The following is a 22,982-nucleotide window of genomic DNA, read 5'->3' on the forward strand; positions in this document are numbered from 1 at the left end:
AGAAAGAAATCATTCTATGGTTTGTAGAAACGCCGGGCCTTATGGAGGAGAAGTAGCACTTCCAAACCAGTTCTCCCAAATCTCCCTCAGAGCACACACACCTGGATCCCCCAGCCCTCTGGCTCTTGTCCTGGGTGCAGTTGTGGGGTAGAGAGCTATTTGGTTCAGCAGAAAGCTCTTCTGTGGAGCCTAGCCAGGCCCTGGGCATGTATCTGTTTACCACATGGACAACCTCCACTTCCCCCCTTCCCTCCCACGGTCTGCCCATCCTCCATCTGTCACCCTGGAACTGAAGCAGCCAACGCTCCTCTCTCTGCAGCCTGTGCTGCCTCTTTCCTTTGGCACAGCCTGTGTACAAGGATGTCAGGGCAGGGAGAGAGCAGAAATATCGGTCTGGGGTCCTTCTGCCCAGATTGCCTGAAACGCCTAAGCTGAAATGACCAACCATGACTCCAGAGGACTAATGGTGAACCATGCTCTCCACCTGACATTTCTGGACATGGACAATCCAGGAATTTGTCTGGACTATTCATATTTGTTACAAGGGTTTTATTTTTTGTTTTTCCAGGGAGGAGAGGAGAAAAGAAATTTTTAATTGAAAAAAAAAATTAAATTTTTTTAAAAAGAAAGAAACCTAAATTTAAGGCAAACCCTCCAGAGAAGGCTAGTTTTGCCCCTGGATGGGATGTACTCACCATCTTGGCTTCTGAAGGCAGGGGCAGGCCAGGGGGAGAGACTGAACCACTACTGTTGACTGGTGGACCAGGGATACCAGGAATGTTGGGGACCATGGAGATGGGTCTGGCCAGCTGGAAAGAGAGAGGGAAGAGAAGCCAGAGGGGAAGATAAAGCTTTTGTTGAGAAATAACTCTTCAATATTAAATTATTCTGAGACTAAGACTTTGCAAGACCTGCCCTGTGCAATGACAAACTCCTGAACAGTTCAGAAGGCAACTCAAGACAGGGACATACATACATCTCCTATGTCACAGTGGAGTCAGTCAGTCAGTCAGCATTTATTAAACACTTACTATGCCCTCTGAGCTAAGAGCTAGGGACATGAAGAAAGGCAAAAGCATGATCTCTACCCCCACGGAACTCTGTTTCTAAGGGGGAAGCTAATATGCAAAAAATTCTCCATCCAAAATACATATTGTGTGAGTGGAAGGTAACACAGAAAGGACTCAGAAGCCCAATTCTTCAATGCTATACAAATTTTTATGTGCAAAACTGGGAGTGCCTCCAAAAGAATTTGATGGGTGAGGGAGAAGGTTCTGAGTACAAGGAGTCAGTCAGTCAGGCTGGTGGTACTGATGCTGGAATCACAAGCCATCTGGCCAGGTGATTTTTTGTTTTGCCTTTCTTGATGCTGTAAGTTGGGACAGGCTGGTGAGGAGGTAGGGTGTAGTGATAATGTTCAAGTGACAAAAAGTGGAGACTACAGGACTTCAGGATGTGTGTGTGTGTGTGTGTATGAAAGAAAGAGAGAGAGATTCTGAAGAAAGAGTTGGTAAAGTTGGCCTCCTCCATCATAGAGCTCACCGATATAACAGAAGGCATCTGTACTGGAGGCCCTGGCAGCACAGGCATCGTTTGTCCATTAGCAAGGTGCATGACGAGAGGGAGGGAGCCAGTGGGGGACCTGGAAGAGGTGAAGTGCAATGGTTACAGTATCAGTTCCTTAGGGGCACTACAGCTACTGAGGAAAACCCATCTAGTAGAGGTACTTAGTAGCTCTGTGAAAACTTAGCACCCTGGTGGGGTAAGAGTGAGAGATGGGGCCCCAGTTTTAGCTGCCATTCAACCTGCATGGTAAAGGCAGAAAAAAATCTCAACATCTTTATACCAAGCCCCACAAAACCAGCAAACATACATTGCTTAGACAGGTGAAGAACTCACTATGCCCTCCTCTCAGGAGCTTGAAGCAATTAAGTCTGCACAAATTGGCTGGCCTTGGACAAGTGAATGGCACCAAAGTAATCATGTTCAACAATAAAACTGAACTGTGCCACCCGATGGCCAAATTCAGTCTTGTTTCTCTTGGCCATCTCCATATCTTATTTTTCCCTGCCTGTCTTAACAAATTACTCTTTCCTTTTCCTTAATAGGCCCAGAAAGCCACTGGTTACAAGTCTGAGTTCCAACAACCACCTCTTAATCCCTGGCTCCTAGAGATAGGATCTTACACTTTCTTATTAGGAAATTTTCAAGGCATTCTGGGAACAAAAATTGTCAAGAATAACAAAGCCCTGGGGAGGCCATAGCAGAGGAATACATAAAACTAAAAGATAATCCATAGGTCCTAGAGCTGGTTATTGGTGTTGCCCTCAATTCCTCTGACTAGCCATCACTGTGTTAAACTTCATGAAGTTTTGAGACTCCTTTCTCTTTTACAAATGCCCAAATCTAAGTCTCCAGAACCCTTGTTCAGGGTCACAGAAATTAGTATATTATTGCTGGGTTTCTTTAATGGAAAAGAAAAAAAATTAAGTTTTTTTGAGGGAAGAGAGTATCTTCTATTTGGATGCCTCTCTTTAATCTCTTTCAAAAAGTCATACAAAAATAGCCCCGCATTTAGCAAATTACTCTCATCCAGGGAGCATCTGGTCCCACTGCTTTTCTTTGACCCTTCACTTACCCCAGCTGCCTGTTGGAAGGTGGAGCCTGTGTGATGACAGAGGTTGGAGAGGGGAGGGTTGGATGAAGTGGATCATAGCCCAGATGGAGAGGCAGAGATCCTGGGCGAACAATGGTGGGTGTGGGGGTGGAGATTACAGCGGGCTTGGAGGTAACCTCCTGGGGAGAAAAGGACAGCTAATCACAAAATGTTTTAAGGGACTGGTTGTGGTTATAGCTTGTGATGTCTGGCACAGATTTACTGGACAGGAGCCAGAGGCTCCTGATAAGGTTACCAGTGACGCCCCAAACATATCATCACCTCATCCTACTGTTGTGGGGACACACACCTCACTCACCCAGTCTAGGGGAATCCTGGGATTAAGACCACTTGGCTATTTCCCTTTCAGGGATGTTGGCTTGATGAATGAGATGACAGCTGGGAAATCACTTGGAGATCTTAGAAGAAGAGGTATTATGTAAATTCCAGGGATTCTTAGAATTATTCCCAGCTTAAATACTCTCACCCTAGACTGAGGTAAACTGTAAAACTTCCTGATGCCTGAGCGACCTCAAACAACCAAAAGAACTAACCTCCCTGGTCCCTGGCTAAAGACAAGGATTCTGAGGTAGATCTCTTGGTGACAGGAGATAGGGAAATGTGAACTGATGATCACACATCAAAAACAAAACACAACAAACAAATTCACAAGTCTTCATGCTAACTGGTTTGGGATCAGACCTCTAGATCCCAGGGACACTCCAGCAAAGCTTAGGCTAGAACCCAAGGTGTCGAAAAGCATCTTCTTGTACACTAGAAGCTATCTCTCTTCAAAATACACATGTCAGGAGTTGTTGGAGGCCCCTCTCATGCAGATTAAGGGAGCTTTCAAAGGAAACCAAGTTTGAAGGAAAAAGTGGGACACAGATATTATAATCAATAATTAGGGACCTATTACTATTCATTTCCACACCTACCAGAAGATTATCAGCTCTTCTTATATAGAATCTTACCTTCTTCACTGGTGGGGAGTGGGGGCTGGAGACAGGGCTATCAGGGGGGGATGAGTCTACCTCCACTGGTTCTTCCTCTTTGATTCTGATGTCTGGTGTGGAGGGCAGGGACATGTCCAAAGGCCCAGAAGCCTGCTAAAGGTAAACATGAACACAACCTTGAAGAAAAAGAAACACATCTAACCACATAGTTTTTCTTTGGGAACAAAGTCCTAAAACTAATCCAGCAGTCAAAGCGTTTAGAGTGGGAGACAAGAAAACTGATTCTAGACTTATTGTGTGACTCTACAAATGCTGTTTGATCTTTTAAACCTTCAGGTTCCTGATCTGTAAAATGTAGACCAGAGAGGTAAAAAAGTATTTATGAAGACGCCCTGACACTCTGAAAGCAAGAAAAAGCTACACATCTCCATGTTATTTTTATGATCCTTTTTGCTGTTTTCTCTCAGAGGAGGTAAAATGATTTTGGAGCCTGACTCCTGACCAGCTCTGTTGGCCACTGGGGAGCTATGAACCTTTTCTCCACCAAGCTGGATGATATGATAGCCCAATTATCAAAAGTAATGAAGACAAGCCAGCTATTAAAGTTCTAGGAATGATCCCTTCTGGGGACTCCCCATGTGTAGCTGTGGTCTCACTTGGAAGCCCAATGCTTTGGGAGGAGCTCAGATAGGCAGGGATTGGGGTAGCAAAGACAGGAGGAGCTGATGGTAGAAAGAGGAGAGAAGCAGGTCCTGAGGGAAAGGCAGGAGGAAGGATGAAGGGGGAGGAGAGAACTTGCCTGGCTACAGAACCATCAGCTCATGAGCTGTAAATGGCTTTTCGGGGAGCAATAAACCATCCCAGGTAATGACCCTGACATCACACCATGACAGGAAGGTTGGTGTTGTAATCCATGACAAAGTGGCTTCTTTGTTCTATTTGTTTTCTCCCCCTGGCTTCTACGTGAGTGAGGGGCTTATTTCTTACCTTTCTCTTGGGATTCTAGTCCCCAGAAACCTCCTTCTCTGGGGCTGAGTTCATATAGTGTTTACTTCTATAGGGAGCAGTTACTGGTAAGTGGCAGAAAAGGCAGTGCCCTTCATTCCTGCCCTTATCTTCCCATTCAGCAGGCCTTCAGGTCCTCTATGTGCTAATTTATGTAGCCCAGGATTCCCAAAGTCAAAATGGTAAGGGAAAAGAGACAAGACATTCCAGACTGAATTTTGATTTTGGTTAGTCTAAAGCCCCTTGAGGTACCTCTGAGAATGGTCATAGTTAAGTAGGTTTCAGGTTCATTAAATACTCCTGGAGACTCCACTGAATCTTCCCATCAATGGAATGCAGAGACCACCCCTGTACGTGCAGGTTGAAAACACATATAGCAGGTTTGGTGCCTAGCTTCTCCTACTGGAAATATTTTGACTTCTTTATTTTCCCCCTTGTACCTACAAGTAATGGTGGTAGTTTGTAAAATGAAAGCTACAGGAATCTAAACAGTAGCAGCTGGGTAGCAAGGGGCCTGGCTAGGTAAGGAAAAAATAGTCATTGCTAGTTATGCTGTTTTAAAAGGACAACAAACATATCAGTGAGACCCTACACTTTATTAGTGTAATGAGGGGAGGGATTAAGGGAGGCACATAAGAAAGATGGCTGCTCGGGGGCAGCTAGGTGGCACAGTGAGTAGAGCACCAGCCCTGGAGTCAGGAGGACCTGAGTTCAAACCCGGCCTCAAGACACTTAACACAAAAACAGCCATTCGGCAAGTCACTTAACCCCAATTGCCCTCCAAAAAGCAAAATAATAAAAATGAAAAAGAAAGATGGATGCGAAACTAATGTCACTGGGAAGGTACCCCAAGATCCAGTGAAGGTGTTGTAGTAGATGGCCTACATTCATTCCCGCAGCCTCATCCAGCTGGATGGAGGAATCACGTTCAATTGTCCTCATTAAACCCACTGCATGTTTCCCTTGTGCAAAGGGAGGACAGGCTCCAGAGTGATCGACACCTTCACTATTTTTCTAGCTTCTTTTCATACTCTAGTCTAGCATACACATGCTAGGCCTATTCCTAGTTTATATTATTATGAAAAGCTGCTTTCTCTCAAAAGATAGGGATAAAAATGTGGATCTCTGTGGGGGATTTTACATACATATGTATGTATGCATACCTGTGTGTATCCAGTATTTACTGGGTAAGAGCCATATGGATGTATGGAAGTATAGACAGAGAGATCCAATTCATGTCTAATCTACTAACTCAGAAGATGAACTGTGCAATATGCCAGATCCTGGACCTCAGATTTGTTTTTCTTTCCTTCCCTTCTACCAATTTTAACTCCTATTGCAATGTTTCCCCAAACTCCTCCAAGGATTTTCTACTGGTAAGGAAGGCAGATGCTGTCTTTCCTGTTCCCATAGCAAGTTTAGCAGCATCAACTATGTGGTAAATCACCACCAATGAAAAGTTTGGGGTTCCAGGGCAATGAGATATATATTTTGTCAGCAAAAGTCCCAGCCTCTCTCCCAAGTTATTGACAACTTTCACTAAATAGTGGCATGAATGGGATTAGAACATTGGTCTCTGGACTCCCACTGCAATATTCTTTTCACTAAAGCATCCTGTTTCCATATCCAAAGGATGATGCTACTGATCCACTATTGGTAGAGTTATTGCTGGGTTGTACACCAAACCTACCCCTGGTGCCCTGTGATGGTACTTTGAGATGACTTAGTTTGGAAGCACAGTTTGTGGCCACAGAACAGAGCAAGGCTGGCTCACATCAAAACCTGAGCCTTAGTAGCCCTGGGCCAACAAAGTTAACAAATATAGTGAAAATAAGTCTAGAACTTATCCCCCAGTTGCTCAGTGGGACTCCCGCCTCTTGCCTTTTTCTCATCATCATCTGCAGCTTTCTTGAACTCATGCTCAAAGGAGCTGGCTAGTTCATTGAAGAGCCCCACCTCTTCACAATTCTTCAAGAATCGGGTAGGGGTAGGGGTCTGATCTGTAAAATAAGAAAGGAATAGGAAGCATTGAAGACTCTTCTGTATAGACAGTAGGGTTATCCTTTGTTCCACAAACTCTTATCCTCTTTCCACTCTTAGTAAGGTCTTCAATCAGAAATTGAGAATTTACAAAAGCCATGTTTTCTTTACTCTATCAGCAGCCAAACTGTATGTTGGTAAATCAACTTTAAGGAACTACAGTTTATTTAACAGTAAACAGTAATTACTGGGTGAAGATGGAAAATGTTAAGGGTCTATGCAATGTTGTGTTGTGGCCAGAAGGGGGAACATATAACAACATTTTGCTCTTCATGACCATAAAAAAATCCCCACCTATTAAAAAAACCACACCTCCCAAAAAAGAATTTTAGGAAGCTTCCAGGCCTGTAGAACCTAGGATAATTAAGTACTGCTTTCTCTTTTTATCTAGCTCCTTGATGAATTTGAAAGGAAAATATTTGGCTTGGCTTCTCCCTGACTGAAATAGGATAATGAGGAAGTTGTGAGGACACTTAAGTTAGGAGAAGTGAGGGCTTCTGCTAAAGTTACCTATCAAGCAGTGGTGTCCTGGCACTTAGCTAACATGGAGACAAGGCTCCTCCCTATCTTGGGCAAGGCTAAAGGCTAGGGATAGGGATGGAGGAACACGTGACAGTGTCAGATAAAGGGATCAGACTGGAAAAAGGAAATTGTCAAAAAATAAAAAACACCTCATTTCACAAAGGCATAAGGCCATGCATAGTACATGGTAGAACACAGGATTTTGATCCCAGCTCCTGAGGCTTCAAAGTACAATGTCACCTTGGGTGTTTAATTTGTCCTTGTTCACTTAGGTGTCCAGTACTTCTGTCCTTGAGAAGGGGCAGGTGGGAGGATAAAGGCTCTAACTGGCTTACCTACTGGACCAACTTTCAATTCAAATTTAAATCTCCTTATCCTGAATGCTTAGTTTTTCCAGTCAGTTGGATTTTGTTAGCTGATTACAATACCATCAAGACTTTCCCCTGCTTGATTAGCCATTTTAGAATAAATCAAATACCCCTAATCCTTAGGCAGACTTTTACATGCAGCAAGAGGTTTAGAGGACAAGTTCAGCAAGATATTCCATGGAAATAACCATCAGATTTTTTTTTCTCTGAACAAAACATCTTCTGAATCTGTTTGGAAAGGCTGCCACCACCTCCCAAAATAGTTTTAAAAGGTTCTACAGCACTTACTTTTCCTTCAAATCTGGGTAATAATATCCTTTGTGCTTAGAGAACTACTTTACCTTATGACTACATACAAAATCCTAACTTAAACAGAGCAGAAGGGGGTGAGTTATGGGGACAGCCCTTAGGACAGGTCATTTTGGCCCTCTGCCTGAGTCTTATGCATACTCTTCCTGTAGCCTACTGCTCCTGTTCATACTTGGCTTGTATTCTGTATATTTATTACATTTATTTTATAAATATTTACTGACACCTTTTGTTTTCCCATCATCTATACTTCCCAATGTATTTCTTCCCTCCTTTTCCCTTTCCCAGACAGCCAATCCTTCTAATAGATAAAAGAGAAAAAACAACACTGGCAAAAACCAACAAACTGACCTAGGATAACATTTCATCCAGGGTTTCTATCCTGTGCCTCTGCAAAGAAGGGTGAGGTACAAGAGGCAGTATCATCTTAAATCTCTGTGGGGGCCAAGCTTGATTCTAATTAAACAATAAGAGTTCTTTCCCAGGTGATTTGTGTTTTGGGGTTTACTGAACACTAGGCCAAGTTAAATTATTTTGGATTGTTTCTTGTCTAGTCTGCCATGATCTACTTTTCTATTTTTTAAAAACTGGTACCAAATAACCAGTACATAACTGATGACAATAACTTTATAATATAATTCGAGGTCTGACCCCCACAGTATTCCAGACCTTGTTCTTCCAAACGAATTTTTAAAGTTATTTTTGTTTAGGTCTGTAAAGGATTCCTTTGTAAACGGGACTGCTGTTTATTTCAACAACCCCCTTGCGAGAAATCTTATTTCTCAACTTCCAGTTGGGCCTTTTGTAACCTTCAACTGGCTTCCATTTCTTCTTGACCTGATCAATAAAAAAATCCAAAGGAAATGAGTTTGAGACTGCCCTGATGGTCCCAATTAATGCTAATTAAGCACTTACAATATGCTCATCATAATGCTAGGCACATTAAGTTCCTGATATGGTTCTCATAATTTTTTTATAGTATAATCTTTAACAGCTGTATAAGGCATGTTTCCTGTCACACAAACTATAGAGAAACACACACACACACATACAGTTGGCATCAGTGAAAGGAGTTCTTCACACCAATGAAATCATGAGTCTGGAAAAAACCAACCTATCAACTTAAAACCTCATTGTGAAGAGATGATACAACCTCACAGAGTTCTTATTAGTAAGCTTAAATGAGATACTGGATGTCAAAAAGTGTGATAGCTGGAAGCATTATGTAAATATAAGCAATCTTTGCAAAGACTACAATCCATAGGTAAATGACACAAAGAGGGAGCTCTGGGAAAGTTCTAGGTTCAAATCCCACTTCTGACCTTATTCATTGTGTGACTGCCAACCAGTCTGCCAACCTTTTTAAGCTTAGGTTCCTCCTTTGTAAAATCCTCAGGCTGCCCACCTGCTTTGCAGGGAGGGAATCTATAGATACAAGAATTACAATGTTGAGGGTAGAGATGTCCATGGTACAGGAAGATAGCAGAATGCCTAGGGTAAAGGGTAGGGGGAGCAGAAAAAATAACATTCCTAAAAAGCACAAATCTGGCCCTGTCAACTCTGCTTCTCACCAAGTTGAAGAAGCTCCCTATTGCCTTTAGGGTCAAATACAAGCTACTTTGTTTCTTCTAACCTAATTAATTAATGGCACCTAACTCATGTATTTTTTATTATTCTGAATTTGACAAGCACAAACAAATGTGCACATTTTCATATATAAATTTCTAGATATGAGTACCTAGCTTTTAAAAAAGTGTATATATTAAACACTTTAGTTCCAAAGCTGCCCTGCTTATCCTGTGATTCCCTCTGAATCACCTCTGTTGTCTTCTGTGCTTCATTAATGTTTGTTTTCTCTCTTGGCATCATTATCACTGACTTCCTCCCCATCACAGCCCTCCCTAGTTAAGAAATACAAAAAATGACTTTTCCTTATAGCTTTATATATATATAGTTTATGCTTTTAGCTGTATTTCATTGGTACAACCTCATACCTATCAGAAATGACAAACACTGAAGGGGATGGGGGAAAAAGGAACGTTAATGAACTGCTGGTGAAGTAGTGTACTGCTCTGACCATTCTGCAGAACAATTTGGAACTATGTCCAAAGGGCTATAAAAACTGCATACCCTTTGATCGATCCAGCATTACCATTATTAGGCCTGTACCTCAAAGAGATCAAAGAAAAAGGAAAATAACCTATATGCACAAAAATATTTTTAGCACTTTTTGTGGTCAAAAAGCTGGAAATGGAGGGAAGCTCATCAACTGGGGAATGACTTAACAAGATGAAAAGAAAGAAAACAAATATTTTATTTATTTGTTTGTTTTTAAAGCAATTGGGGTTAAGTAACTTGCTCAAGGTTACACGGCCAGTTATTCTGTGTGGGTGTTAAGTATCTGAGGCTGGAACTGGAGATCCCAGGTCTCCCGACTCCGGGGCCGGTGCTCTTACTCACTGCACCACCAGGCCGCTCCTCAAAAAACATTTTAAAAGCAAGTTGCCAGGCACTGTACTAAACTCTAGGGACAGAAAAAAAGACAAAAGACAGTCCCTGCCCTCAAGGAGCTTACAGTCTAATGTGGGAGACAACATGCTAACAAATACACAGGAACAAGTTATAGACAGGATAAAGAGGAAATAATTGAGAGGGAAGACACTAGGATTAAGAGAGGTTAGGGGGGTGGCTAGGTGGAGCAGTGAATAGAGCACTGGCCCTGGAGTCAGGAGGACCTGAGTTCAAATCTTGCCTCAGAAACTTAACACTTACTAGTGATTTTGGGTAAGTCACTTAACCCCAATTGCTCTGCCTTCCCCCCCTCCAAAAAGCAAAAAAAAAAAAAAAAAGTTTTTAGGAAGGGCTTCCTACAGAAGGTGAGATTTTAGCTGGTTCTTAAAGAAAGTGAGGGAAGCCAGGAGTCAGGGATGAGGAGGAAGAGTGTTTCAAGTCTAGGGGAGTGCCAGAGAAAATGTCTAGAGATAATAAGCGGAAGGTTTTGTATGGGGAACAGTTTGGAGTCCAGTGTCAATGGATCAAAGAATATGTGGTGGGGGTATAAGTTACAAGAAGATTGGAGAGGTAGGGAGGGGCGAGGTTATAAAGGGCTTTGAATGCCAAGGAAAGGATTTTGTATTTGATCCTGCAGGTGACAGGAAGACACTGTTCTCCTGGTTTGCTGCTCTTCGTAACCTAGTTCCAACCTACCCTTCTGGGATGATCACATACATTCCTCATCCCCTTTACACACTACATTCTGGCCAGGATGGAACTGATGGTTGCTGCTCACACAGGCTATTCAGACAGGTTATTTCCCATGCTTACAATGCACTTCCACCTTACCTCAGCCACTCAAATCTCTAGCTCTGCTCAAAGTACACTCAAGAGACACCGTCATGAGACCCTGTTTAGCCTCCCCCTTTTGCAGGCATCTTCCTTATCCCTAAATGACTCTGTATTTATTTTCTATGTATTTTTTTTAAAGCAATTGGGGTTAAGTAACTTGCTCAAGGTTATATGGCCAGTTATTTTGTGTGGGTGCTAAGTATCTGAGGCCGGAACTGATCCCAGGTCTCCCGACGCTGGGGCTGGCGCTCTTACTCACTGCGCCACCTGGCTGCCCCCTTTCTATGTATTTTTATCTACTTGTATATGTAAGCATCATTTCTGGTAATTGAATGTAAGCTCTTTGAGGGTAGGAACTGTTTCAAAATTCAGCTCAAGTCACTCCCTTCATAAAGACTCTCCTGATCCCCCAGATCTGCCCCACCTCAAAATTATCTTGTACCTCCCAGTTCCAGGAATATTGTAGGTACTTAATAAAAGCTTGCTGTGTGATTAACTGGTAGCAGTGGTAATGGAAAAGAAGATCAGAAGAACTGAGAGAAGGGAGTTGATTTGAGGGAGGGAAGAGTAAAGGAAAAAGATGACTTTCACTTTGGGCATGATTTTAAGGTGACAGGTCATCACAATGAAAATGTCTAATAGGAAGCTGAAGGCAAAATTCAGGAGAAAAGATCATTTTTGAGTTAAAAAGATTTGTGAGTCAGCACAGAAGTCACAATTGGAGCTATATGAATGGGAAGTAGATAATTTGCTCAGAGATCTTTCAATCCAAATATTCCCCCCAACCCAGGGGGGAGAGCAAATCTTTACCTCAAAAGGTCATGGCTGATAGGATGATCAGAAACTAACCTCTGTGAAGGTAGAATACCCAGCTGTGCTTGCTTGGAAGACACTTGTCTAAGTCTGGAACCTTTCTCTGATATAAAAATAAAAGCCTGCCTGAGTTTGTACGCCTGGGATACCTGATATGACAGGCTGCTCTTCTGTTAGACAGCATAGTTCAGAAAGGCACAGGAAGGAGAGACAACAGCTGAGGTCGACAACCCACAGAAGCTCCAAGACACCCAAATTTGCTTAGAAAAGTGCTATTGATCGAATGTCTTGTCTGAGCTCTGGAAATGGGCTCTCAGCCGTGGCTGGGAGAAGGAAAATGGCTGAATTTATGAACTGTCAGCTCCCTGGCTCAGGAAAACTGACACTCACTAGAGAAGCAGTAGCCAGGCGGGGTCAGCTTTCTCGCCTTCTTTTGTTCTTCACCTCATCGGCTGTAGGGAGAAATGTCAAAGGCCTCTTTTGTCTATAAATCTTCAAGAATCTTAATAAAATGCATGCAAGGAAGAAGAAAAAAAAGGAAAAAAACCTTATATGCTTACCCACTAAAACCGCAGAACCTGATCTTATTACTAAAATGGGGGGGAGGAGAGATGAAGAAAAAGGGAGAGAACAGAAACTTGGGAGCTTTCAGTGTTCCTTTTTTCCTGATTAAATGCAGATCACACAAAAGCTCTTAATGGGGGAAGGGAAGAGCAGTTCTCTGTACATCTGGTCCCTGGTATTAATCTTAACTGTGGGGTGATATTGAAGCACGTGGCTTTTGGAGCGGTGAGTACCTGCAATGATGACTGAGTCTGTCCGGGCTGGGCCAAATTTCAATGTCATCTCATGCTTGTGTTTATGAACCGCCAGGTGGTCCTCGTTTGTAAATCTCTGAAATGAAACAGAAATGGAGAGAGATGAGGGTGGGGGGAGTCAGTGAATCGATGCCCTTTTAAAAAATGTCCTATTGGACGTCTTACAGCAAGGACAGTCCCTGGAGAGAAGGTCAGGGAAGATGAAGAAAATTTTTTTTTGTGGGGAGACACATGAGATGAAGGGGAGAAAGAATGAGACTAAGGACTGGAAGTAGAAAGGGAAAAAAGGCAACAGACAACAGAGAGGAGAGGGGAGGGGGAAGAATGGAGCACCAACTGCTCGATGGTATTAAGTCCAAACAAGACAAGTGGACAGATTGTTAGTGAAGTGGGGTGCAAGCTGAAGGCTCCAAATGAAAGAACCATTAAGGCCAACTCCTGGAGAACAAGGGGAAAATAATTTTTAATAATAATAATAAAGAGAGAAGCAGGGAAAGGCTGGCCATCAAAAACTAGGAAATTCAGAACACAAGCTCTTGGTGGTGGGGCTGAATCGGGCTGTTTTATGAGGGGCTAACAGGGAGATAAATTATGCAGGATTAGGAGATCCATTTAACTTCCTGGCCCCTGCAGTGCTACAGCAGGCATCAATGTAGCCATTTGGCTTTGGGTTTTAATGAGCCGGGACGGAGCTTTGGAGGACTGAAGCCCAACGGCCAGCAGTAAAGGCACAAACCATCCCATCGGCCAAATGCCATCTCTCCTCATCAGGGGCAGGCACAGAGACTGTGCAGGCCATAAAGGGGACAATGCAATGCTACAGACTTTGTAACAGTTGCATAAAAATACAACTGAAGATGGGGGGATTTTGCCTTTTTGTGTGGGGAGTTTCAGTGGATGAGCAATGAGTAGGTAAAACTCAGATCTACCCTCAGCTTCTTATTGTCAGAGTGGAATTACTAAACCATAATTTTGCCACTCCCCCCTAGACCTTCTCTAAAGTGGCATGTGTATACATGCGAGCCTGCATGCTGCAAGAGCTTGCTCACCAGGGAGACAAGGAAGGAAACAGATCAACATTAGTAATTCAAAAAATAACACAAAAAAAACCCCACTGAGGCTGCCTGGCTGCTCCTCCTCTATAACAAATTGTTGGCAACACCATGTTTGGAGACAGCAGTTTTCTGCAATCCCTTCAACAGAACCACACGTTTTCATCTGCCTTTTTGCTTCTAGAAATAGTAACTGATGAGTTCTCCTTTTCAGTTTCATCATTGGACCTATTCCTCCTCCACCTCCTCACTTCTTTTCCACACCTGTTTTTTGACTGCAATGTTCACTAAATAGAATTTACCCATCATACCTCAGCTGCTTTCCATTTAGGTAGAAGTCTGTTTTCAAATCCAATTGAGTTACCTCAATCTATTAACTTTTTTTTTTTTTAACCTGGCAGAGAAGCAAGCAGAAAAAAATTTCCCAGATTGCCCAGGATCTTTTTTTCCTGGGCACAGGAAGCAGCCATTGTCCTTTTCCTCAAAGCTAATTTGAATCCTGTCTACTGGTGCAAATTTGGATACAGGAGATGCAACAAAACACTAAGTTTAGTGAAAACAAGACTTTTATTTGTAAGACTAAGATATAAGGTGGCTGGGATTTTTTTGCAAAGGAAGTGATGCGACAATTCACTCCAATTCTCATGGAGTACCAGGAACTACATTAGGTGCAGGGAATTAAACAAAAAAGACCCTCAGTGACTGCCTCTATAATGATTTATTTGGAAAATAAGGGCAAAACTAGAATACTGGCATTGAAAAGTCAATGGATGAGACAACAAACTCAACAGCATGACCTGATTTTGTTGACATGCACAAATGTCAATTGTCTCGGGGGGGGGACTGAGATAGGAGCTCAAGTTTCTACTCATTTCTTTCAGAATTTTCCCAAAGGCAAAGCGAGGTAAATGAAGACTGCTGGACTAACTGGGGCTAAAGAAGGTATGTGAATTTGTGTATGTAATAAGCCACCATGGATGGCTGAGAGGGCTGTCAAGCACTGAGTGAAAAGGATGTGTCCAAAATAAATAAGAGTTTAAAGTGTCTAGTATGAGAGGAAACTAAAGCTATTTTTTAATTGTTCTAATTACAATTAAAGAAATCTTTTTTCTGCTAGAAACTCCTTCATATTTTAAGAAGTACCTCTTTCTTCTCTGTTATGCTGAAGATACCCGACTTTTGTCCTCTAGTTCTTTCTCTCTCTCTCTCTCTCATGCTTTCTCCCTTAGGGTATATATTTTCCCTAAATGAAACCTGGGAGCTGATCACTCTCCTACCCCCAAACTTAAATCATGCTGAGTACTGCAGAAGGAGAGTTGAAGCAAAGTTAGCTGAAGAGCACAGCCCTGACTCTCAGCTCAGCTCCAGTCATCCCCCTGTTAGTGCTAATACAGTTTTTGGTAACAAGGCTGGGAGTGAAGAGGGAGATAAAAGTTTATTGAGGAAGGATAAAAGAGACTGATGGTCTCTTCTGAAGTTCGTTGGAATGTTAGAAATAGCAACACCCCTCCCCCCGCAAAAGACCCATCAGAATGCATCTGTATAGGACAGACTTGAAATGTGCATTTAGGGTATCTTTCCTCTGGAAATAATATCAATTTTAAAAAATTAAGTAAGGAAGATTTTTCAGCTGCTTATGTTACTACAACAGATATTCATGTCAACTGAATGGTAAAGAATGTTATTTATTTGACTGCCTAATTATATATACATGTTTATTGATTTACCGACCACCTCTTTGGGGCAGGAGGGAAAGTGGTCATTAAAACTGAGGGCTATTGAATTCAGGGCCTATTGGAACAGGGAAGTAGCCTAAGAGTCTTGAAAAGATCACACAATCTTATATTTGGAAGGGACCTTCAGGACATATGGTTTAACACATACCTAAACAATAATCCTTTCTATAGAATTTCCAGAAAGTAGTAATCTCATAGTAAGCTCATAGTTGAAACTTTCAGAGAAAAGAAGCTCACATTGAAGCTCTGTTAGGAAGGTTTTTTTTGTTTGTGTTGAATATGCAGCCTAAATCTGCTATTCTGCAACTTCCACCCACTGCTTCTAGGTTCTGGCCTACAGAGCCAAGCAGAACAGATTTGCACTATAGACTGGAAAAGTCTGAAGGCCAATCTGCTTCAACAAACACATCTGCAATGTACCCCTTCCCATACCCACTTTTGGAAGGAGAACAAGCATTGATTATAACTGGGTAACGTTTTCTACACATAACCTAAGAGAACTAGATAGTCTAGTTAATAAGTCCAAAGAGTCCCATAAAGGGTTTAATCATTTTTCAACCTTGAATTTTTTTTAAAGTACGCTTTCTTAAGTATAAGGCTGTATTAATAATGTAGAGCAACAGGGAAAGGAAAGGAAGGAAAAAGAATAAGAGCTGTTTTTAGTTTTGCTTGCCAAACTGCCAACACATGTTTTTGGACTTGAAAACTTGGAAGACTTTTCAAAAGCACAAAGAGAACAACTCCATCCTCATTTTATGAAATGGCTGATACACTACAACCATGCCAATAGCCGGGATGGGGAAAAAGGGGAGAGAACCATGCCCCCAGGAGACGATCTCATGGAGTTTACGTGCTTTGCCAGTTATTCAGAGATTACACACATGAAACAGGGATGACATTTAAATCAAAATACATTTGGCTGCATCTGATTTCTACTCCCCAGAGCAGGAAAAGTAGGGAGAAGAGAATTTTACTCTGTCTAGTCTAACAAGGAAATAGCGAAGGAAGGCAAAATATGAAACGTTATAGCTACGAAGAAAGCAGTCTAAAAATTCAGCAACATACCTTACCTACAATGAATTTTCTTTTGGATTTAATCCCCTAATTCATTCATACAGAGGTCTTGAAGCAAAAATCCTCTCTCTGAGGGAGGTCTCTCCCCAAGAGCCTTGCCTCTCTGTACGGGGAAATCCTGTTTCTTAGTAGAACTGATGGAATCATGGCAGTCAGATTAGAAATCAGGATGTCCAGAGCACCATGAAAAAGAAGACCCTATTTTTGTAAACCAGGAATGTGTTAGCATGTATTCTTTCTAAAAGGTTTTCTATTATAAGGATAAGGACTAGGAATTTTTTTTTCATTTACAAATGATTTCTTGGTCTCTAAAAGCAAGTCAGTGGACAAGACAACGTTTATAATCAACTTAAAACTCTGTCTCCCAAAGGCTCACTGAAACAAAATTACTGAGCATGGCTGAAGAGGAAACAAAATGAAATCTCAGGCTAAACAGGCTGCAGCTTTTCATTGTGAAAAACCTATCTCGGCTTCAGTTCAGACAGGCATGGGCATATGCACATTAGAAACTCCTTGGCTACAGTGCGGTCCTGTAAAAGCATCACAGCGGACAAAATTTCTGTGTGATATTCATTCAACCCTCAGACAGATTAATTCCTGAAATATTGTTCTTGGCTATTAGGATTTGTGAAGATTTGCTACATGTTTAAAAATGTGCTTACATCCTCAGTTATGATTAATTTACTTTCCCTTCCTACTCTTAGAGGTGGGTACTAGAAAGATTGAGGTCGGGGCTGGAAAAGAGTGGACCTGGGGAAGGGAGGAGAAGAATCAAATGCTTCAGGTTCCTTTTGCTTTGATTACTAGAAAATAAACTCTGAATAACTAAATATCAAGGAACAAGGGGACCTGAGAATCTTTCGGGGCAAGAGAACTTTTTGAAAGCCTTTCTTTTTTTTTAACCACCTACATTTCCCAATGTAGTCCTCTCCCATCTATTACAGTAGTCAATTTTTACAACAAAGAGTAAAAGATGGTAAAAAAAGATAGTTTATCAAAACTAACCAAGATACTGTAAATATCTGAAATCTGCAGTGTTCCACATCCAGTTCCTATCAGTATCACTGTTTCTCCCCTCACCCCTTATAGGGGAAGAAGATACTTTTTCATATTTCTTTTTTGGGGTCAAGCTTGGTCATCACGAGAATCAATTTCAGTCATTTTGTTATTGTTCTATTTACACTGTTATAATTAGTGTAAATTGTTTTCCTGATTCTGCTTACTTCATTTTGCATCAGTTCAAATAAATCTTCCCATATTTCTCTGTATTCATCATGTTCATCATTTCTTATAGCACAGTAATATTCCATGTTTATGTCCCACAGATTGTTTAACTATTCCTCAAAGGATGGGTGTCTACTTTGTGAAATCACTGAATCTTAAAGCCTAAATGGAAACTTAAGGTGCAACAAAGTGAAATTACTTGCTTAGCTCACAGATATTTAGCATCTAGGCTAGCTAATTTTATACTAAAGAAAAGATGATAAAATTGTTGTTCTAATGGCAGCCCTTGGTTATAGCTCTGTAGAGAGTTAAAATTTTTTTTTTTTGCTTTTTGGAGGGCAATTGGGGTTAAGTGACTTGCCCAAAGTCACACGGTTAGTAAGTATGTCGAGTGTCTGAGGCTGAATTTGAACTCAGGTCCTCCTGACTCCAGGGCTGGTGCTCTATTTACTGCACCACCTAGCTGCCCTAGATAAATGTTAAGAACTGGGACTAGAAGGGAGTAGAGCCAAGATGGTGGAGTAAAAGCAGGAACTTGAGTGAGCTTCCGCTCCAATACCTGTAAAATGACTAAACAAATTTTAGAGCTACAGGACCCACAAAGTGACAGAGAGAAACAAATCTCCCACTGAAGGCAGCCTGGCAGGCTGACAGGAAGGGTCTACTGAATCCAGCTGGGAGCCGTGCACAGTCTCACATGAGCCACACAGGCCCACACCAGGGCGCCCCGACTGGCTGGAGCAGACTTCAGGAGAGTAAATCCCTGGCAGCTGTTGCAGTTTCCAGGCTTCTCAACCCATAAACGCCAAAGAGAAAGTAAAAGATCAGTAGGGAACTCTGTTGGCACTGGGTGGAGGGTGGTGCAGGAGTGGCGGCTGCTGCGTGGCTGCCTCCAGAGCTCCTGGCCTGCAGATTGTAGGGGGGCCAAGAGACCATTCAGAAGGTAACTGCTCTTGCTTTGACCTACTTGAATCTGGGTCACAGTCTTGGATGGTGGTCCTGGGGTGTGTGGCCTGTATGCCAGAGCTTATGGTGGCTACAGGGAGGGTACCCTCCTCACAGCTCTGGCAACTGCGAAAATGCCAGCAATTTGGGACACAGCTCTCTCTACCTGGAAGCAGAGTTCTACCATGGCAAAGAGCTCAAAAGTCAAGTAATTGGCTCGCAAGATGAGCAAGAAGAGGAAACACAATCAGACCACAGAATCCTTTTTTGGGGACAGAAAGGATCAAAACAAAGAAGACAACAAAATCAAAACTCCTGCAGCAAAAGCTTCCAAGAAAAATATGAACTAATTACAGGCCACGGAGGAGCTCAAAGAAGGATTTTGAAAATCAAGTAAGAGAAGTGGAGGAAAAATTGGGAAGAGAAATGAGAATAATACAAGAAAATCATGAAAAGCAAATCAACAGCCTGCTAAAGGAGACCCCAAAAAATACTCAAGAAAATAACACCTTAAAAAATAGACTAACTCAAATGGCAAAAGGCATTCAAAAAGCCAATGAGGAGTCAAATCCAGCCTCGGACACTTAACACACACACACACACACACACACACACACACACACTAGCTGTGTGACCTTGAGCAAGTCACTTAACCCCAATTGCCCTGCCTTCTCTCCAGAAGGAAAAAAAAAGCCAATGAGGAGAAAAATGCCTTAAAAAGTCAAACTGGCCAGATGGAAAAGGCACTTCAAAAAATCATTTTAGAGAATAATTCCTTCAAAATTAGATTGGAGCAAATGGAAGCCAATGACTTTATGAGAAATCAAGATACTATAAAACAGATCCAAACAAATGAAAAAATAGAAAGAAATGTGAAATATCTCATTGGAAAAATCACTGACCTGGAAAACAGATCCAGGAGAGATAATTTAAAAATTACTGGCCATGATCAAAAAAAGAGCTTAGAAATCATCATTCAAGAAATTCTCAAGGAAAACTGCCCTGATATTCTAGAACCAGAGGGCAAAATAGAAATTGAAAGAATTCACCAGCACCTTTTGAAAAAGATCTCATAGGGGCGGCCAGGTGGTTTAGCGAGTAAGAGCACCGGCTCCAGTGTTGGGATGACCTGGATCAAATCCGGGCTCAGATACTCAGCACCACACCCAGAAATAATAACTGGCTGTGTAACCTTGAGCAAGTTACTTAACCCTGATTGCTTAAAAAAAAAAAAAAAAGAAAGATCTCAAAAAGAAAACTCCTAGGAATATCATAGCCAAATTCCAGAGTTCCCAGATCAAGGAGAAAACATTACAAGCAGTCAGGAAGAAACAATTTGAATACTGTGGAAACACAATCAGGATTCCTAACATAAGATTTAGTAGCTTCTACATTAAGGGACTGAAGAGCATGGAATATGATATTCCAGAGGTCAAAGGAGCTAAGATTAAAACCAAGAATCACCTACCTAGCGAAACTGAGTATAATGCTTCAGGGGAAAATATGGTCATTCAATGAAATAGAGGACTTTCAAGCATTCTTGATGAAAAAAACAGAGCTGAACAGAAAATCTGACTTTCAAATACAAGAAGCAAGAGAAGCATGAGAAGGTAAACAGGAAGAAATCATAAGGAACTTAATTAAAGTTGAACTATTTACATTCCTACATGGAAAAACGATCATTGTAACTCACAAGACTTTTCTCAGCATGAGGATACTTGAAGGGAATATATATTCATATATATGTATATATACATATATACATGTATATGTGTGTATAAATATATATATGAGTGTGTATATGTGTGTACATGCATACATAGACAGAGGGCACAGGATCAGTTGAATAGGAAGGGATGATATCTAAAAAATAAAATTAATAGGTGAGAGGAATATAATGGGAGAAGGATAAAGGGAGAGATGGGATAGGGTAAATCTCATATAAAAGAGGCAAGAGAAAACTGTTACAATGGAGGGGAAGAGCAGGAAAGTGAAAGGGAATGGGTCAACCTTACTCTCATTGAATTTGGCTTAAGGAGGGAATAACATACACACTTAATTGGGTATCTTACCCTACAGGAAAGTAGGGGGGAGAAGAGGATAAGAGGGATGATAGAAGGGAGGGCAGATTGGGATAGAGGGTAGTTAGAAGCAAACACTTTTGAAATGGGACAGGGTCAAAGGAGAAAATAGAATAAGTGGGGGGGGGAGGGATAGGATGGAAGGAAATATAATTAGTCTTTCACAATATAACTACCAAGGAAACATATTGCGTAACTACACATGTATAACCTATATTTAATTGCTTGTCTTCTCAGTGGGGTGTGTGAGGAGGGAAGAAGGGAAAGAATCTGGAAATCAAAGCTTTTAAAAACAAATGATAAAAAAAATTGTTTTTTTTTTTTTACATGCAATTGGGAAATAAGACATACAGTCACTGGGTTATAGAAATCCATCTTGCCTTACTAGAAAGTTGGGGGGATGGGGGAGGATATAAGAGAGAGCAGATTGGGGGAAGGAGTGTGTATTCAGTAGGCTCACTATCTTGGGGTGGGGAATAGGGGAAAAACAGGGAGAAAATTTGTAACTCAAAATCTTGTGGAAATGAATGTTGAAAACTAAAAATAAGCAAATAAAAGATTAATAACAACAACAACAAAAGAAGAATTGGGACTAGAACCAGGTCTTCTCTTCCTGTTTCTAGTCAGGTGCTCTTTCTACTATCTTAATGATGCTTTCCTTTTTAATTATTATGTTTAAAACTGCCCTTTTATTATGAAATTGACAAACATCAACAAATATGACTACTTTCCTACACAAAGAAAAAAAGGACTACATTAGAAACCATTTTCTATTCTATTCTCTCGACATATATAAAAAACATTACAGAAACCAATTTCTATTATCTATAGCTTCTTTTGTATATATTTTAAATTTAACATAGTAGATTCAGCATCTTATCTGTTGATTCTAAACTTTCTTTTCTCTCCTTACAATGACTCTTAACATTTTTTCTTTTTATTATTGCATCTCATTTTGCTTTACAGCTCATTCATCATCAAATACATTATTCCTCTTTCCTACCCAGCTAGCCATCAATGATCAAAAAAGAAGGAAAAAAGTGGTTAGCTGATTACTCGAAACAGGCAGGCCAGGGGAGTAAATATATGCAGAAACATCAATGGTTAGAGTTCTGCCTCATAAAGCGAACACCAAACTTCTGCTCTCTTTTCCAAGGTGTTGCTGTTTACCAAATGAGTCACATATCCTGCTCAGAATGCTCCATAGCTCCTAAATGAATCATTTCAAAGCATAGGATCACTCAGTAAATAGAAAACAGTCATAGCAGCAGCTCATGCTGCACATAGGAGCAAGAGAATTTATTTAAACAAAAAAGAAAAGAACAGCAAAATCCTTCCCAAATGCCCCAAACGAATAGACTGTCAAGGAAATAAGGAGAGAGCAAGGTAGGGGGAGAAAGAAAGAGAAGAAGAGGGAAAGGAGGAGAGTACAGGAAGGAGACAAAGACAGAGGGAACAGACTGACCGAGAAAGAAGAGGGAAAAATCTAACATATTCAAGTTAGGAATTGTTTGTCAATGAGGGTGAAACAATCATGCATGTTTCAGAAAGGCTATGTAGATTATCTTAAAGTATCTCTGATAGTTAAGCAAGGCTGTCCATAATGTAAAAGGAAGAAAGAATTCTGGATTGTTAAAACTGTGCCTTGGTATTAAGAGGCGTCCTGCCTATACTCTTCTGCCAACAAGCATATTTAACTGAAATGCTACAAAGCTGCAGAAGCCCATCCAAATGCACAGTTCAGGGGTGGACTGGCTTGGTGTAGCCATCTGTTCTGTTCATTCCCCATGTTCAAGGGGGAAATTGCTACCCTGGAAGGCCAGTACTTGCCTATGCAACCCAGAGCTGCGTCCAATCAAACATCAAAAATAACTGTTGTAATTTGAAAAGGATGGGACAATAAACAAGCAAAATTTCAAAAGGATAAAAAGTCAGACATCAGGAAGAGTTTCTGACTCTTTGGCCTCAATGTAACTTTCCATTGCTCTCTTATGGTCTAGTCAAACTCTATTTGCTAATTCAACAGATGAATAACCAC

At 41.3% G+C, this 22,982-nt stretch overlaps 1 protein-coding gene across 7 annotated transcripts in view; it reads right to left on the reverse strand.

Annotated features, from left to right (window-relative positions):
• The window catches only part of LOC138171656 (cyclic AMP-dependent transcription factor ATF-7), an 88,806-nt gene that overhangs the window by 9,699 nt on the left and 56,125 nt on the right, over positions 1-22,982 (reverse strand). For 6 of the 7 annotated variants that reach the window (XM_069101258.1, XM_069101254.1, XM_069101256.1 and 3 more), the window contains exons 3-8: positions 12,812-12,908; positions 6,499-6,617; positions 3,631-3,765; positions 2,639-2,796; positions 1,543-1,642; positions 696-809 (exon numbers count right to left, since the gene is read on the reverse strand). In XM_069101258.1, the coding sequence (XP_068957359.1) occupies positions 696-809; positions 1,543-1,642; positions 2,639-2,796; positions 3,631-3,765; positions 6,499-6,617; positions 12,812-12,908 (723 nt within the window). The remainder of the gene's footprint in view (positions 1-695; positions 810-1,542; positions 1,643-2,638; positions 2,797-3,630; positions 3,766-6,498; positions 6,618-12,811; positions 12,909-22,982) is intronic. The other variant, XM_069101259.1, reaches the window with a different exon arrangement.

The sequence above is a fragment of the Petaurus breviceps genome, unplaced genomic scaffold (assembly GCF_028583685.1).
Source record: "Petaurus breviceps papuanus isolate PSGF00001 unplaced genomic scaffold, PetGlider_PUasm1.0 454, whole genome shotgun sequence".
NCBI classification, from domain to species: Eukaryota; Metazoa; Chordata; class Mammalia; order Diprotodontia; family Petauridae; genus Petaurus; species Petaurus breviceps.